Source organism: Budorcas taxicolor, chromosome 5 (genome assembly GCF_023091745.1).
Source record: "Budorcas taxicolor isolate Tak-1 chromosome 5, Takin1.1, whole genome shotgun sequence".
Classification (NCBI taxonomy): Eukaryota; Metazoa; Chordata; class Mammalia; order Artiodactyla; family Bovidae; genus Budorcas; species Budorcas taxicolor.
In genome coordinates this window covers 158048624-158063998 of record NC_068914.1, presented here as the reverse complement: position 1 = coordinate 158063998, position 15375 = coordinate 158048624, and the positions used below count along the sequence as shown (strand labels likewise).

Below are 15375 nucleotides of genomic sequence, written 5' to 3'. Positions count from 1 at the left end.
GGGTGGAGCTGAGAGTGGACATGCTCGAGCCCTTTCGCGGCAGCCCATGCTGTCCAGGCAGCTCTGGGCTTGGTCTTCTGGGTTTTGAATACTGAGCTTGGTTCAGCCAAGGACCCCCAGACAGTAGAAGTGGGAGACGTGTATACGGGTTAGCACTGGGCTTGGCGCATGACAAAATCCAATGACTATTTATTCAGTGATCCTGTTACCGTAGCCTTGATTGCACTGAATGTAATCCTTATTGCTCTCAGGGTTGGCTCCAGGGAGGTGTGTTCGCAGACATAGAACACAGCTTCCTCAGAGTGTGGCTTTCTCCCAAGCAGGTGCAAAGAAGCTGGATTCATTCATTCGTTCACTCTGCTGAGGCAGGTGCTCTAGACCCCGGGGGTGACGTGGTCGACAGAACTCTGCTCTCAGGGAGCCCACATCCCTGAGGGAGAGACAGGCAGTAAAGACAGGCTTGAAATTAGTTGTGAGGAGTACCAGGAAGATGAGGGCTGGGCGTGGGGTCAGGGGAAGGCTTTTGGGTAAGATGACACATGGACCAAACTCCGAGAGAAGCAAGGGAAGAGCCAGTCGGTGTCTGGGGAGGAAAGTTCTGGGCAGAAGGAAGAGCAAATGTTCCTGAGGCCAGAGTCACCTGGCTTGCACTCCTGAGGAGCGGCAGGGACCGGGACAAGGCAGGATCACTGCCAGGAGCCAGTCTGCGGGGCCCTGGCCTTTGACCTGGAGGGATCAGAGTGGTGGGCGGGCTGTAGGCAAAGGGGTATGTGCCTGGCCCTGGATACACAGGCCCCCTGCTGCGCTAGAGCCTCAGCCGTAGGTTGGGCGTGGACACAGGGAGCCCAGGTGGGAGGTGGTCCCACCAGCCCAGCCCAGCCTAGCCCAGGGGTGCGAGGCAGAGACACAGGCTGGAACCCGGAAAAGTCATCACAGGAGGGCTGCTGGGCTCTTAGGACTGAACATGGGTGTGAGAAGAGAATCTGGTGGGCAGCCCTGCCGCAGCGGGACAGGCAGAGCTGGTGTCTGCTGGACTCTCAAGGGGGACAACCTGACTAGAGCTGAGAGGCAAGGCCAGAGCTGGAGACAGACGGCTGGAGCCATCCTGGTTACGAAGGCCAAGGCCAGGGCCACCGGGCGGGAGTGTGGTTAGACAAGCCAGGAGACCCAGGGCCTAAGTCTGTGGCTGCCCAGACTTCAGAGGGACCAGCAAGGAGTAGACCAAGCCCAGGCAGGAAGCCAAGGAGAACCCGGAACAGGTGCAGAAGCTGGGGTGGAAATGTGCGCCCAGAGGAGGGGGCGCTGAGCCAGGTGGAGGGCTGACGCGTGGGCAGCAAGATGGGCCCCAGGAGACCCTGGACCTGGCCAGGCCACCACCCCGACAAGGTCACAGTCTCTGTGCGGTGGTGGGGACAGAGCCCACTGGCTACAGGGGAGACACTGGCGACAGAAAGCACAGACAGCTCTTCCGGGGGGATTTCTGCACAAGGGAAGAAGCGGCTAGAGGCAGAGGCCAGGCGAGGAGGGAGGTCTCCCTTCTAAGGTGGTTCAGGTACTGGACATCATTGCATGCGTGAGGGCAGCAGGGTCGGCGTCCAAAGCAGGATGGGACCGGTCCCTGGGTGCCGAGGACAGGAACTATCCCTGGGTGTGGAGGACGGGACCCGGTCCCTGGGTGCAGAAGCACAGGGCATTGGGTTCCAGTGGCTTCTGTTTTCCCTGTAAGTAAGGAGGAAGGTTATCTGTGATGGAGGAAGGAGGCGGATGGGAAGGGAGGTGAAGAGCAGAGACGGTGGGGAGCGGAGACAAGGATTCCCACGCACCCGCTACAGGCGGGGTTGGTGTCTCGAGTGAGGGGACCCAGGTAGGGCTCCATGGCCTGTCCTCTCCGGCCATATCAGGCACTTGGAAGAGGCTGTGAGTAGGATTTGGCCAGTGTTAGGGTCTCGCCCAGACAGGAGGAGGCAGGCGGAGGGGGTGGGTGGAGAACAGAGGTAGTGGGTCATTATAAAGATGGACCGTGAAAGTCACTCAGTCGTATCCGACTCTGCGACCTCATGGACTGTACAGTCCATGGAATTCTCCAGGCCAGAATACTGGAGTGGGGAGCCTTTCTCTTCTCCAGGGGATCTTCCTAACCCAGGCATCGAACCCAGGTCTCCTGCATAGCAGGCAGATTCTTTACCAGCTGAGCCACAAGGGAAGTCCGAAGATGGACCGTGGTAGGGGTATAAAGATGGAGTGTGGCGGGGTCGTGGAGGGAAGAAGGTTGTAGGGGGTCAGCCCTCAGGGAAGGGAGCTGAAAGTTAGGGGGTCCTTGGATGTGAGGCTTGGTTTTGGAGAGCAGTACTTATTGGTGACAAGGGGTGAGTGTGAGCAGGGAGGTGACCTCCAGACGGGAGGAGGACGCAGGGCTGAGTCAGAGGTTGTCCACGTGGACAGCACGAACGGTGCTGAGGCAGGGCAGGTGTGCAGGGCTGACGTCCTCCGGGCGGGGCAGCGGAGGGGACAAGATGACCCGGCCAGGAGGAGCCAGGGACAAGGCCATGCCCCCTCCAGCCCAGTGCTTCCTCTGGTGAGATCCCCAAGGCATTCACCCTGGGGTGGGCGGGCTGCCAGGGGGCTCCTTCAGGTCAAAGGGAGCAGTAAAGGGGGCAGTCGGCCGAGCTGTTGAGGAAATTGGGAGCAGCCCTGTCCATCTTGCAGCCTTCCCTAAGCCCCTCCTTGCGGTGCACTGGCTCCCCTCTGCGTCCGGGCTGGACTTGGTCTGATCTGGAGTGGGATGTGGAGTCAGGCCTCCCAGGATCCGGCTGGACCGGACGTTCATCACCCTTCCTGCACAAGCCTGCCGTCCCATCCGCTGCACTCACTGTCCTCTCCTCCTAGCTCAGATGCCGCCTCCTGCAGGAAGGCCCCCGGGGGGCTCCACTGGAGGCGCTTGTCCTCCTCTGTGAAGACCCACAGCTCCTCCTTTGTTTGTCTCTGGTGTTGGGCTCTTGTTCCCATGGTTCCTATCTTGGGCAACGTTTGTTTACATGTCTTCTTGTCTCTGCGGGAGGTGAGGTTTGGGGATATACTTGATCCATGGACCGTGGATGCTGGGGGTTGGATGCTGGGTAACTCGTGCAGCCTCCTCAACCTCAGTTTTAACTAAAAGTGGGGAAATGGTGCTTCCTTTGTGGGGCTCTGTAGGACTCACTCATGTGGTTCTGGCCTGGCACGCTGAGCCCCAAGCCCCAAACCCCACGTTGAGCTGTTTCTCTCCTCCACGCAGAAGTAGCTTACGGCCAGCACACAGCCCTGTTTCCCTGGGGCCTTACCAAATGCCTTTCAGGTCCGCATGCTCAATAAATATGCATTTGCTGAATTTGGGAAAGATTTGGGCAAGATTGCTATAAAACTTTTCCTGTAATGTCTTTTAAAAATTCAGAGGGGGTTGAAATATATACTCATATTTTTCTAGCTCCTAGTAAAAATAGTTTGCATATGGCTATGAAAAATAAAAATTGTCCACGTCCAGCTATGCCAGAACTATAGTTTTAAAGTATCAAGTAACAAAAAAGATTTTTTGTATGGCTCTTACAAGGGAATGAATTGTGTATGAGACCTACCACTTTACATCAGAAAGAGTTTTTTCCTCAACTTACTAAGACCAATTTATAGAGAAAATTGCTTTGAAAACATTCAAGAAATGGAAAGTGTCCTTTTTTCCGTAGATGAGTCATTTTGCAATATCGATGAGTGTGCGTCTTTGGAAACATTTTATTTTACAAGAAGTGTTTAAACACGTTCACCCTCCCAATGTTTTATTACCATCCTGATTTTTAACACTGGATCTTTTGACTTCTCCTAAATCGCTTTTTATACACAGATTTTCAAAAACATTAAAACCGTCATCAAAGCCCTTATGCTCATTGATGTTAACACGACTGGTCTGGTCCAGCCACACGAGCTGAGGAGGGTTCTGGAGACCTTCTGTTTGAAGATGAAAGATGAGGAATACAAAAAGTAAGTAAGCAAAGGTACGCTGAGATGCTGCTCAGCAGAAGCGCCAGGCAGTTTCAAAATGGGACTTGTCAGGTTTACTGGATCCAGGCAGCGTCTTCCCTCCTACCTTCTCTGTCTTGACTGTTTTCTTTTTCTTTTTTTAAATAGTTCTGACACTGGATTATTTTTTAATATTTATGTTATTTATTCATGTGACTGTGCCAGGTCTTAGTTTTAGGATATGAACTCTTAGTTACAGCACGTGGGATCTAGTTCCCTGACCAGGGATCGAACCCAGGCCCCCTGCATTGAGAGGTGCAGCGTCTTAGCCACCGTACCACCAGGGAAGTCCTTGTCTTGACCATTTTTAAAAGAGATACCTAGTCAACGTTTCTCCCATGTTCCTGAAGCTCTCCGCAAATTCTCAAAAATGAGAGCTAATGGTTCCAATTGCTCCAGCCTACCTCGGGTGAGAGTCAGTTGGCCTGCAGCTCCAAACACATCTCGATTATTTGAGCCATCCATCACCAGGGTCTCCCTCTGCCTGCCTGGCACCACGCCCTCCGCTGCCCGGGATTCCGGTTCCCAGATGATTCCTGCTCCAGGCCTGGGGTTAGGAGAAGAGTGAAAATTTCACCGTTCATTCTTTGGTTGCTGCGCTCCTTCTTGGCCCTCCATCCTGATATAGCAACAGAAACCGACTTTTCCTTTGAGAACTATGGTTGCCGAGGTTGGGGCGGGCATGGCAGAGCTGGGGGAATACAGGAGCTACTCCATGGCATTTGAAAACCGCGGCCACCTGCTCCTGACTTGAGGGCAGTGTGTGGAAGCGGCACATTTTTTGAGCCTCCAATAAGCTCCAGATCATGTAGAAGAAGCCAAATGCTCAGATTTTGTGGCTATCTGACTTTTGAATGGAAGCCTCTGGAGGGGGCACCCATGTGTAATCTCAGTCAAGAGGTCCTCTTCGACTTCCTGCCTTTTCCCGATTTTCTCAGCACCCTCCAGGCCATTAACAAAAGTACCAAGCCTGATTATTTCTCCCTGAGCCTAAGGGTTTCACACCACACCAGAGTTATAAATAGCTAGTAAAATGGGCCGTTGTGGTTGCTTACATTGTTTTATTAAATAAAGACAATGTTGCCTCTGTTAGGAAAGGAATTTGCTCCCAGAGCAAGGAGGACTGGAGGGCATATGACAACAGCCTCACGGACCATGGCAGGGCATAGAAAGCTTGGAGATTTAAAATATGGATATTTCTGAGTCTTTTGAATATTTTCTTCTTCTTTTTCTCTTTATAATCCACCTCAGAATATAAAAGACATAATAGATGTTTTAATTTTTACATCTTTCCGACTGGGAAAATGTCCAGAATAAGATCCAAACAAAACAAATTAAATAATTTTGTGCACGCAATTATAGAACAGAAGCAACACTCTTCTAAAACAGGCAATCAAAATACAAAACAGTGTTTTATTTGACAATAAACCTTGTGTTTGGCACTGCAGTCTCCCAACCTAGTAAATCTATAAAAAATGTTACTGTCTGTTTCCCTATCTCACAAGTATTGAATAATAAAGAACTCCACAAATTTTTATTTGAGATTTTTTTTTTAAGCCTCAAAAACAATACTGTTTGTGTGATAAGGCTGGAGGAACTTAACATAATAGAATTGCTTTCCTTTAGAACTGAAATGGGGAAGATCAAAAGTAGACCATTTCTTCAATTGCTTTAATGCTTTTCTTATTGAAGCTGGAGAATATACTCTTTCCTTGAGAAGCTGCTTCAGTATTAGCTTTGCCTTTTCAGTGTTTCAGCAGGAAACAATGCATTTTTGAATCCTTCCTTTTATCTAACAGCTTTCTCTTTAATATCAGCCTTCAGCATGGGGCGGGGTAGGGGGAGCACAGGGAAGGAGGAGTGGGCTGGGCTCTGAAGTCAGGCATGCCTGGGGGCAGGTCGTGTCTGCCCTCCCTAGACTCCTGGGCCGCTCTGAGATTCAGCATTCTCTTAAAGACATGGGGACTCAGGAGCCCGCCTCTCCAGCTGGAGGACTTGGAGGAATGTGCCAAGGGTTCCTGCCATGTGCCTGGCACGTAGTAGGTGCTAGCTTCACAGCGATAATCTCATAATCATGAAGACTCCACGGGTGCCTCTACTCTCTGAGAAATAGCTCTCTGAGGCTGCAGAATGCCATCCAGCCTGTGGCAACAAGAGCTGGGGGAGACGATCACGGCCAGGTCCTACGCCTGGCCCGACTGTCCTGAGACCCGCGGGGTTTTCTCTTGCTTTCCCATCTCGCACCCCTCTACTGTCCTGTGCATTCCCCTGCAGGACGAAATATTTGAATCTGGGTAAAATCATTTTTGTGACCTTGAAAAACAAAGAAACAAACAAACTCAGTTGGTCAGTCTGCTGCCTGGGCAGATGAGTGCAGCCCAAGGCGCAGTTGTAGGTGGTGGTGCTGAAGAGTTTATGGGTCCATTGGCATCCTTTCCTTTGTCCCTGAAGGCAGCCTTCCCATGTGGCCATCTTGACCTGGGCACCTACACACGTGTGGGTTCTCCCGCCTGCAGATCAGGTCCCTGGGAAAATGGCCTTTATTGCTGTGTCTTGGGAATGTGTCTGACTTGGGATTGGGAATGCCTTGATTCTTGTTTAGAAAAAAAAAAAAGGCTTTTGAGATACTGCATCCTTGGGAAGTACCGAGGCTTCATTTCTGAATCGTATCTGTAGGAAATACTACCATGGGATTGTGGCTGCCTGTTCTCAGCGACCGTGTAGCAGGTATTACGAACGCCGGGGGGCTGAACTTTAGGAAAGGTCGGGATCCTCTTGAGCCAGTACCAGTTGGAAGGAATGCTGAGTTTTCACAGGAAGCAGGAGAGCCAGTGATGGGTTTTTTTTTTTTAATCAGGATGCTGACATTTTCCTGGAGCGGCAGAGCAGCAGAGACTTTTTGCAGGACAGCAACTCGGAAAGGAGCCCATCAGGGGCCGCCTTCTGGGTTCTTGTGCTTACAGCTTATGTTTGCCAGGCAAAGTCTACGGATGAAAGATGGAGCTATTTAGGGAGTCTCAGTGTTAACATCTGGCAGTTATCATATCTCAAGATAATTTTTCTTATTAGGACAATAGGCAGGATTCACCAAAGTGGAAAAAAAAAAGGTATGCATGGAAATGAATACACGACATTACTCTTTGTTAAATTTGGAAAACAGAAAAATTACAAATACTTTAAGTGATAATTACTAAATTTTTAGAAAGCAGCATGAAATTAGATAATTATAAAAACCAACACATATGGAGACAATATAACCAAACATTTAAAAACTGTCAATTTTTTTGTATAAATGTAATAATGCAGAAATTATCTAGAAAGCCATTTATCAAGTGGCAGATTTGAATAATAGAAATTTCATTTTAGAAAGAAAAAAGAAAAGAATCCAAACATTCCATTTATCTTGACTTTAAAAAAAGAGTGTCTCTGTATATTTCAGGAAGAGACATTGCTTAAGTGTTTTAAAAATTTCTCTTTCTATACATGCAAGTCCTAGAAGGCTCCAAGAAAAGCTCCCCCCTCCCACCTTTAACTGCTTTAAAATGATATGCCATCCTGGGCACAGCTTCTCTCTGTGAAATGACGTACTTGCTCAAGAAGCTGGGCTGTGTTCTGTCCTCCCCCAGCTCTAGATTTGTCTGGTTGTGGAAATCGTATGCTGACTCATGGCCCACATCCATCCCCCACCAATTATTAAAGGAAATGGGACCTGCTTTTGCTGGTGCAAAAGGTGCAGAGGTGCCCCTCACCCACTCCCACCAGAGAGGGGAGAGGACCCTAGGGGTGCAGGCAAGGGCATTCCTTTCTTGGGTCCTAAGACATTCCTGTCCAATCATAACCAATACACAGCCCTCTGGAGGCAGAGTGGTGAGATTTCCGCCCCCCGCCCCCGCCAAATGTCTGCATTTTATTTGTTTAATTTATTTTTTAATTGAGGCATAGTTGAGTATGCTAGTTTCAGGGGTATTTTGCATTTTAAAAATCTTACAGTAACATTTCCTAGGGTTTACTTCTATTTTCTAGCTCTAGCTGGAGAAATGCATTAAAATTAATGCTAGCCCCAGTGTAAAGGTACCTCAGTAAAAAACCTGCTTCATTTCTTAGATGCTCTGTATCATAATTTCTGAATACTAATGAATGTTTCTATTTTAGGTTTGCACAACGCTACGATATTGATAAAGACACTGCAGTGGATTATAAGGTTTTCTTGAAGAACCTCAGTTCAAATAATGACTTGAACCTTAAATATAATACGGGAAGTCAAGGTCAGTCTTTTTAAAACGCACAGCTAAAGCTTTCAGTATCCTTTAGCATGGTAATTTCCCGTCTGTGACTCTGCCCTGAGGAAGTGCTTTAAAATACGGAAAATGCGTTATCCACCAAGACAGTCATGGCATCCTTATCTGTTAAGATGACATAAATGTCTGACAACAGGGAAAGGGTTAAGTGAGTCACAGCTTATCCACATGGTAAACTGTGCAGCCACAAGCAGTGATCTTCACAGAGTTAATTATAACTTGGAAAAATGTATGTGCGATATCAGTAAATGATTAGAAAGGAACTCTGAACTATGGATTGTCTTTTAAGTGGGACGTCTCTGGGTATTTGATTCTTTCTGCTACCTCTGTGTTTTCAAAAATTACTGATAGTGAACATGTAACTACTCTTTTAATGATGGGACAAACCTTGATACAAAAGGGGAAATAGTTGAGTCGGTGTAGTTATACCGGACACTTAAAGCCAGGCTCATGTAGGCATACAGCCTTGAGAAGGAAGAGCTTTCCTCATGCCGGTGGAAATCCCAGCCTCTGGAACGTAATGCCTGGGGTTGCACAGTTCTGCAGAGAGCAGGGGTCCAGCTCCTCCAGGGTAGACATATGAAACATACAGCAGGAGGTGCTCCCTTCCAGGCTCTAGGTTGTTTGAGGCAAGCAGTTTTCTTGCCTCAGGGGTTTGCCACGTGGGACTGGCTCATTCAAGATGGGTTGTCACTGTCTGAGAGCAACACAAGTGATTCCAGCAAATATGCATGGACTACTTTCTCTGATTCCCTGATCTGCCTGACTAGCAAGCTTAAAAAAAAAACAACTATAAATTCTCAGATTTCAGTCCAGTTTGACTAACCGAGATAGTGTATAGCAGACCCCGGGACTCTTACTTTTCAAAGCCTTACTAGTTTGGGGAGTTACTAGACAATATGGCCAGCCAAGGACCCTTTCATCCTTTACATTGTGTTAGCTCACCTGCAAGTCACTGTACTAACAGGCCCTTCACTGAGTACAAAGCCAAATAAAATACTCTTGACTTTAAGAAGTATGTGTGTGCGTGTGTGCATGCAGGTGTGTGTGTGTTTGTAGGTATATGTTAATAGGACTAGTCCTGTTAATATTTTAATAAGGTGGATAAGATAAAGCATGTCACATAAAATAATCTTAAAAAGACATCTGTTTATTGTGCTCTGTGTAGTTACTTTATAAACCTTAACTTTCAATTTTTTCTCAACAGCTTTGTGAGGTAGATATTATTATCCCATATCTTAAGAGGAGAAAACTTGGACTCAGAGGTGTTAAATGAATTTCCCCAAGTATCATAGCTAGTTTGTGGTAGAGTCAAGATTTGAACTGTTAAGCTCCGACTCTTTGTGACCTCATGGACTATACGGTCCATGGATTCTCCAGCCCAGAATCCTGGAGTGGGTAGCCATTCCTTTCTCCAGCGAATCTTCCCAACCCTGGGATAGAACCCAGGTCTCCCTCACTGCAGGCAGATTCTTCACCAGCTGAGCCACCAGGGAAGCCCAAGAATACTGGAGTGGGTAGCCTACCCCTTCTCCAGCAGATCTTCCTGACCCAAGAATCAAACTGGTGTCTCCTGCATTGCAGGGGGATTCTTTACCAGCTAGCTACCAGGGAATCACTCAGTTCCAAAAAAAACTATTTAAATGCCTAGAAGAGAAAAACGAAGTGTTATGGCGTTCATGGGAGGAAGAAGGATGTCTGATTAAGGGGGCACTTTTGCAGGACTGGGGTTCACAGGATGTGTGTGACGAGCACCAGGGGAGTGAGCACTCTGGGCTAAGGGCCCTTGGGGGTAACATGTTTGGCAGAAGCCTGGGGCTGTGCACACTAAGCTCAAGTGGGATAGGAGGTGGGATCTAGCCTGATTATAGAGGATGTTCGAAACCAGTAGGGTTATGTGCCTAACTTGGTAATCACAGTAAGCGACCTCATCTCCAGAGTGTTCGTTCATTGCCAGCCACCAGGCTGAACATGCTCCTGTACTGGGTCTTTTTGTATTTCCAGCAGCCCTGGGAGGCACGCACTGATGTGGATGAGTAACAAGTTAAAATAGACAACCAAACTGTCCCTACCACCCAGGAATAACCACTATCAGCATTATTCCTGGCATCTGTTCATACCTCAATACGGAAAGGAGAGACAGCTCTCTAACACTAGTAATATTATACATCTTTGAATAAAGCTTCTGTTCCACTTTTCAGATTCATTTTGATGGTAGAAACTATCCTTATGTCGAATGGCTTTGCTCTCCTCTATTGAATACATTCTCTTGAAGTGCTTTGTTCTCTTTGTCTTCTTCCTCTGTACACGTAAGGATCATCTTAGGTCTTTAGCTACCTCTGTGATTTGATTTTCACTAAGGACCATGTTGCTATGTCCCCTTTATTTATCCGATGATGTTGTTTCCTCTGGCCTACTCTATTGTTTTCCTCTCTCACTGTTTTACTATCTTGTTAGTGAACTCTTGTTTTAATAAATTTGTGTTCTTATTAAAATGTGCTGTAAGTAATTCTGTACTTGAATTATGTTTTCTTCCCAGGTAGGAGCCTTGATTTTTCACATTATATTCCTCTCCTTCTTTCTCTGCCCACCATCCTCTTCCCCTAACTTTTTTCTTGTAGAGTTTGTGTCAAAAGAAATTTGCACTGATTGAGCATATTTTTTTCCATTATATTAGTACATCTTCAGCTAATCCCAAATAATATTATACTAATTCACATGAAGGGCTTCCCTGGCGGCTCAGGGGACACTGCAGGAGACACAGGTTCAGTCCTTGGGTTGGGAAGATCCCCTGGAGGAGGAAATGGCAACCCATTCCAGTATTCTTGTCTGAGAGATCCCATGGACAGAGAAGCCTGGCCGGCTACAGTCCATCGGGTTGCAAAACTTTGGACATGACTTAGTGGCTAAATAACAAAAAACAATTCACGTGAGTTACAAGAACTTTAAGCAGCATTTTCTGGATTCTTCTCTCCTATCCTTTGTTATATTGCTATCATATATCATACTTTATATACACCAGACACACAGGCAAGCTGTGCAGCTAGGCCAAAAAGAAAAAAAAAGCAAAATCAAAAGACTCCTCCGAAACCCAGGGTACATTTTTCAGCTTCTGTTGTTCTGCTGAGATTTCTTGTCTGTTCATTCATTAGTAGTATATTGTCCTTCATATTCTCAAACACTGTTACTTAACATTTTTAAATACTTTAAATTTTTTAACTGCTAATTTCAACATCTAGGTCATTTCACTATTTGATCTTTATTGATTTCCTTTTTAAAAATGTGGCTCATAGTGTCCTATGGTTTTTTGTTTGTTTTTTATCTATGTCTAGTAATTTTGGAAATTATCCTAGATATAGTAAATTTTGCCTTGTAGAGATTATGAATTCTATTAAGTTCCTCTGAAGAACTTAAGTTTTTGTTTTGGTAGCCAATTTACCTTCAGTTCTGTTCAGTTCAGTTGCTCAGTCGTGTCCGACTCTTTGTGACCCCATGAATCACAGCACGCCAGGCCTCCCTGTCCATCACCAACTCCCGGAGTTCACTCAAACTCACGTCCATTGAGTCCGTGATGCCATCCAGCCATCTTATCCTCTGTCGTCCCCTTCTCCTCCTGTCTCCAATCCCTCCCAGCATCAGAGTCTTTTCCAGTGAGTCAACTCTTCGCATAAGGTGGCCAAAGTACTGGAGTTTCAGCTTTAGCATCATTCCTTCCAAAGAAATCCCAGGGTTGATCTCCTTCAGAATAGACTGGTTGGATTTCCTTGCAGTCCAAGGGACTCTCAAGAGTCTTCTCCAACACCACAGTTCAAAAGCATCAGTTCTTTGGCGCTCAGCTTTCTTCGTAGTCCAATTCTCACATCCATATGTGACCACTGGAAAAACCATAGCCTTGACTAGATGGACCTTTGTTGGCAAAGTAATGTCTCTGCTTTTCAATATGCTATCTAGGTTGGTCATAACTTTCCTTCCAAGGAGTAAGTGACTTTTAATTTCATGGCTGCAGTCACCATTTGCAGTGATTTTGGAGCCCCCCAAAATAAAGTCTGCCACTGTTTCCACTGTTTCCCCATCTATTTGCCACGAAGTGATGGGACCAGATGCCATGATCTTCGTTTTCTGAATGTTGAGCTTTAAGCCAACTTTTTCACTCTCTTCTTTCACTTTCATCAAGAGGCTTTTGAGTTCCTCTTCACTTTCTGCCATAAGGGTGGTGTCATCTACATATCTGAGGTGATTGATATTTCTCCTGGCGATCTTGATTCCAGCTTGTGCTGCTTCCAGCTCAGTGTTTCTCATGATGTACTCTGCATATAAGTTAAATAAGCAGGGTGACAATATACAGCATTGATGTACTCCTTTTCGTATTTGGAACCAGTCTGTTGTTCCATGTCCAGTTCTAACTGTTGCTTCCTGACCTGCATATAAGTTTCTCAAGAGGCAGGTCAGGTGGTCTGGTATTCCCATCTCTTTCAGAATTTTCCATAGTTTATTGTGATCCACAGTAAAAGGCTTTGGCATAGTCAATAAAGCAGAAATAGATGTTTTTCTGGAACTCTCTTGCTTTTTCGATGATCCAGCAGATGTTGGCAATTTGATCTCTGGTTCCTCTGCCTTTTCTAAAACCAGCTTGAACATCTGGAAGTTCACGGTTCACATACTGGTGAAGTCTGGCTTGGAGAATTTTGAGCATTACTTTACTAGCATGTGAGATGAGTGCAATTGTGTAGTAGTATGATCATTCTTTGGCATTGCCCTTCTTTGGGATTGGAATGAAAACTGACCTTTTCTAGTCCTGTGGCCACTGCTGAGTTTTCCAAATTTGCTGGCATATTGAGTGCAGCACTTTCACAGCATCATCTTTCAGGTTTTGAAATAGCTCAACTGGGATTCCGTCACCTCCACTAGCTTTGTTCATAGTGATGCTTTCTAAGGCCCACTTGACTTCGCATTCCAGGATGTCTGGCTCTAGGTGAGTGATCACACCATCATGATTATCTTGGTCATGAAGATCTTTTTTGTACAGTTCTTCTGTGTATTCTTGCCACTTCTTCTTAATCTCTTCTGCTTCTGTTAGGTCCATACCATTTCTGTCCTTTATTGAGCCCATCTTTGCATGAAATGTTCCCTTGGTATCTCTAATTTTCTTGAAGAGATCTCTAGTCTTCCCCATTCTGTTGTTTTCCTCTATTTCTTTGCCCTTAGTAAAAGACTAGACTCTGTCTTCCCCGAGGGGGTTAACATGTGAAATCTATGTTCTGCTGTTTTGGGCTTCGCTGGGTGTCTTGTTTTCTGCTTTGCACATCTGTAGTTTCTGGTGTTAGCCAGAGATTTTGGCAGGTTTTATTCACAGGCTTTGGAGATTCTCTTCTATCCCCTTTTCCTATTAAAAATTTTTTTTTTGCTTTGCTGATTTTTACCCTTTTTCCTTTTACTTATTTTCTTAAGTATTGTAAGAAAGGCATCTCCAGTTCATACATTTACAGTGACCCACTTCTGGACATAGAACAATATTTATTTTCTACTAATTTTTCATATTTCTGGATTTGCTGCTTTTGTTCTTAATAAGCCATTGTCATCTTGCTTATCAAAAATGCCATCCATTTGCGCACACGAGGAAAGGTCACTGGGGTGTGGGTTCCTTTTTCCTGCACCTGTGACGTATATAGCTGTCCACTGAAGCTGTTTTGCATTTCCTCTCTATTCCATTTCAAATCAACCAGAATCCTTCCCAGGAAATTTTGGGAAAATCAGGAGGGGCAGGAATTATTAAGCTGCAGAGAAGAGGGAAAGCTGCTCTGGCTGCAGTGAGAGAGGAGCCAGTGAATATGGCACAGCTGAGTTTGTCAGCCCCCTTCTGTGGCACCTAGAGCTGCTCAGCCCACTTCCCGCATACTGTCCTGCGTGTAGAAAAGCCACCCACAATGCATTGCTGCAAATGGATGAACTTCCTGCTGTGAGCCCCGGTTAGAGTAGCAGCAGCCCCCCAGGGCAGAGCGAGCACAGGAAGAGGAGTCGGAAAGCAGGGGGGAGACCCACCTCCCCGAGTGAGACCGGCCTGGCTCCCCACCCCTCAGTGAGTGAGGCCCTTGCAGCTTCCGTGTTCCGAGAGCCCACGTTTCAAGCACTCCGCATACTGGAACCACAGAACTCCAGACTGTGTTCTAAAGGCCTGGCTTTGTATTTTATCCTGTAGCCACAGGGATCCACCAGAGGAGACTTCCTTTTTTTTTCTTTTACTTTTCTTCTCTTTTTTTTCCGTTTCTTTCTTTCTTTTTTTTTGTGTGTGTGTGTGAGGTAGAAAATGGAATTCCAGATGACTAGCAGTTTGTTAACTGCAGCTGAGTAGTTATAAGTGTGCTTAATTTGAGTGGAGCTTATTTGCAGACATTTTAGGAAATAAATCTGGGAAACCATTTGTGATTCTCTGCAGTCGACTTTGACAGAGAAAACGGCTATATCTTAGATTTATTTTATTCTCTTTTATTATAAAAGTAATGCATGCTTGTCGCAAAAAGGCCAGAAAGCACAAAAACACAAACTCCCACTTCCCTATAATCCTGCCGCTGTGTTCTTTTGGTGTATTATCCTCCCAGGTCTTATTTCTGATGCATAGATGGATGGATGGATGACAGAAAAATACCCAAAATAAATGTTAAAGTGAAAATTAAATTATGATAAATTGTCTTTTCTTTCAATCATGAAACAGTTTCAAGGGAGATTTTTTGCATTCATGGTTTAGACAGGCCCTTTGTTTTTAATATCTGTGAACCATAATTTATAAAACCAGTCTTCCATTAGTGGGTATTTAAGTTGTTGCATTTTCCCCCTGCTTATAGACAGTACAGAACATATCCTTGCACACATGCCTCTGTCCTGTTTTCCTCTAGTATAAGGTTCTAGAAGGGAATTTGAGAATATTCAAGTACCAGGTTTTCTGCATACAAGCCAAAACTGATTTCTTTCTTTGTCATTTGCCTTAATCCCTGCCTATTTGACAAGTAGGAAAAAATTAACTGGTGTTAATTAG

At 45.8% G+C, this 15375-nt stretch overlaps 1 protein-coding gene across 1 annotated transcript in view; it reads left to right on the top strand.

The window, feature by feature from the left end:
- EFCAB6 (EF-hand calcium binding domain 6) overlaps positions 1-15375 on the top strand; it is a 231875-nt gene that overhangs the window by 52460 nt on the left and 164040 nt on the right. The window contains exons 5-6 of the mRNA XM_052640994.1: positions 3872-4008; positions 8200-8312. Coding sequence (XP_052496954.1) covers positions 3872-4008; positions 8200-8312 — 250 coding nt within the window. The remainder of the gene's footprint in view (positions 1-3871; positions 4009-8199; positions 8313-15375) is intronic.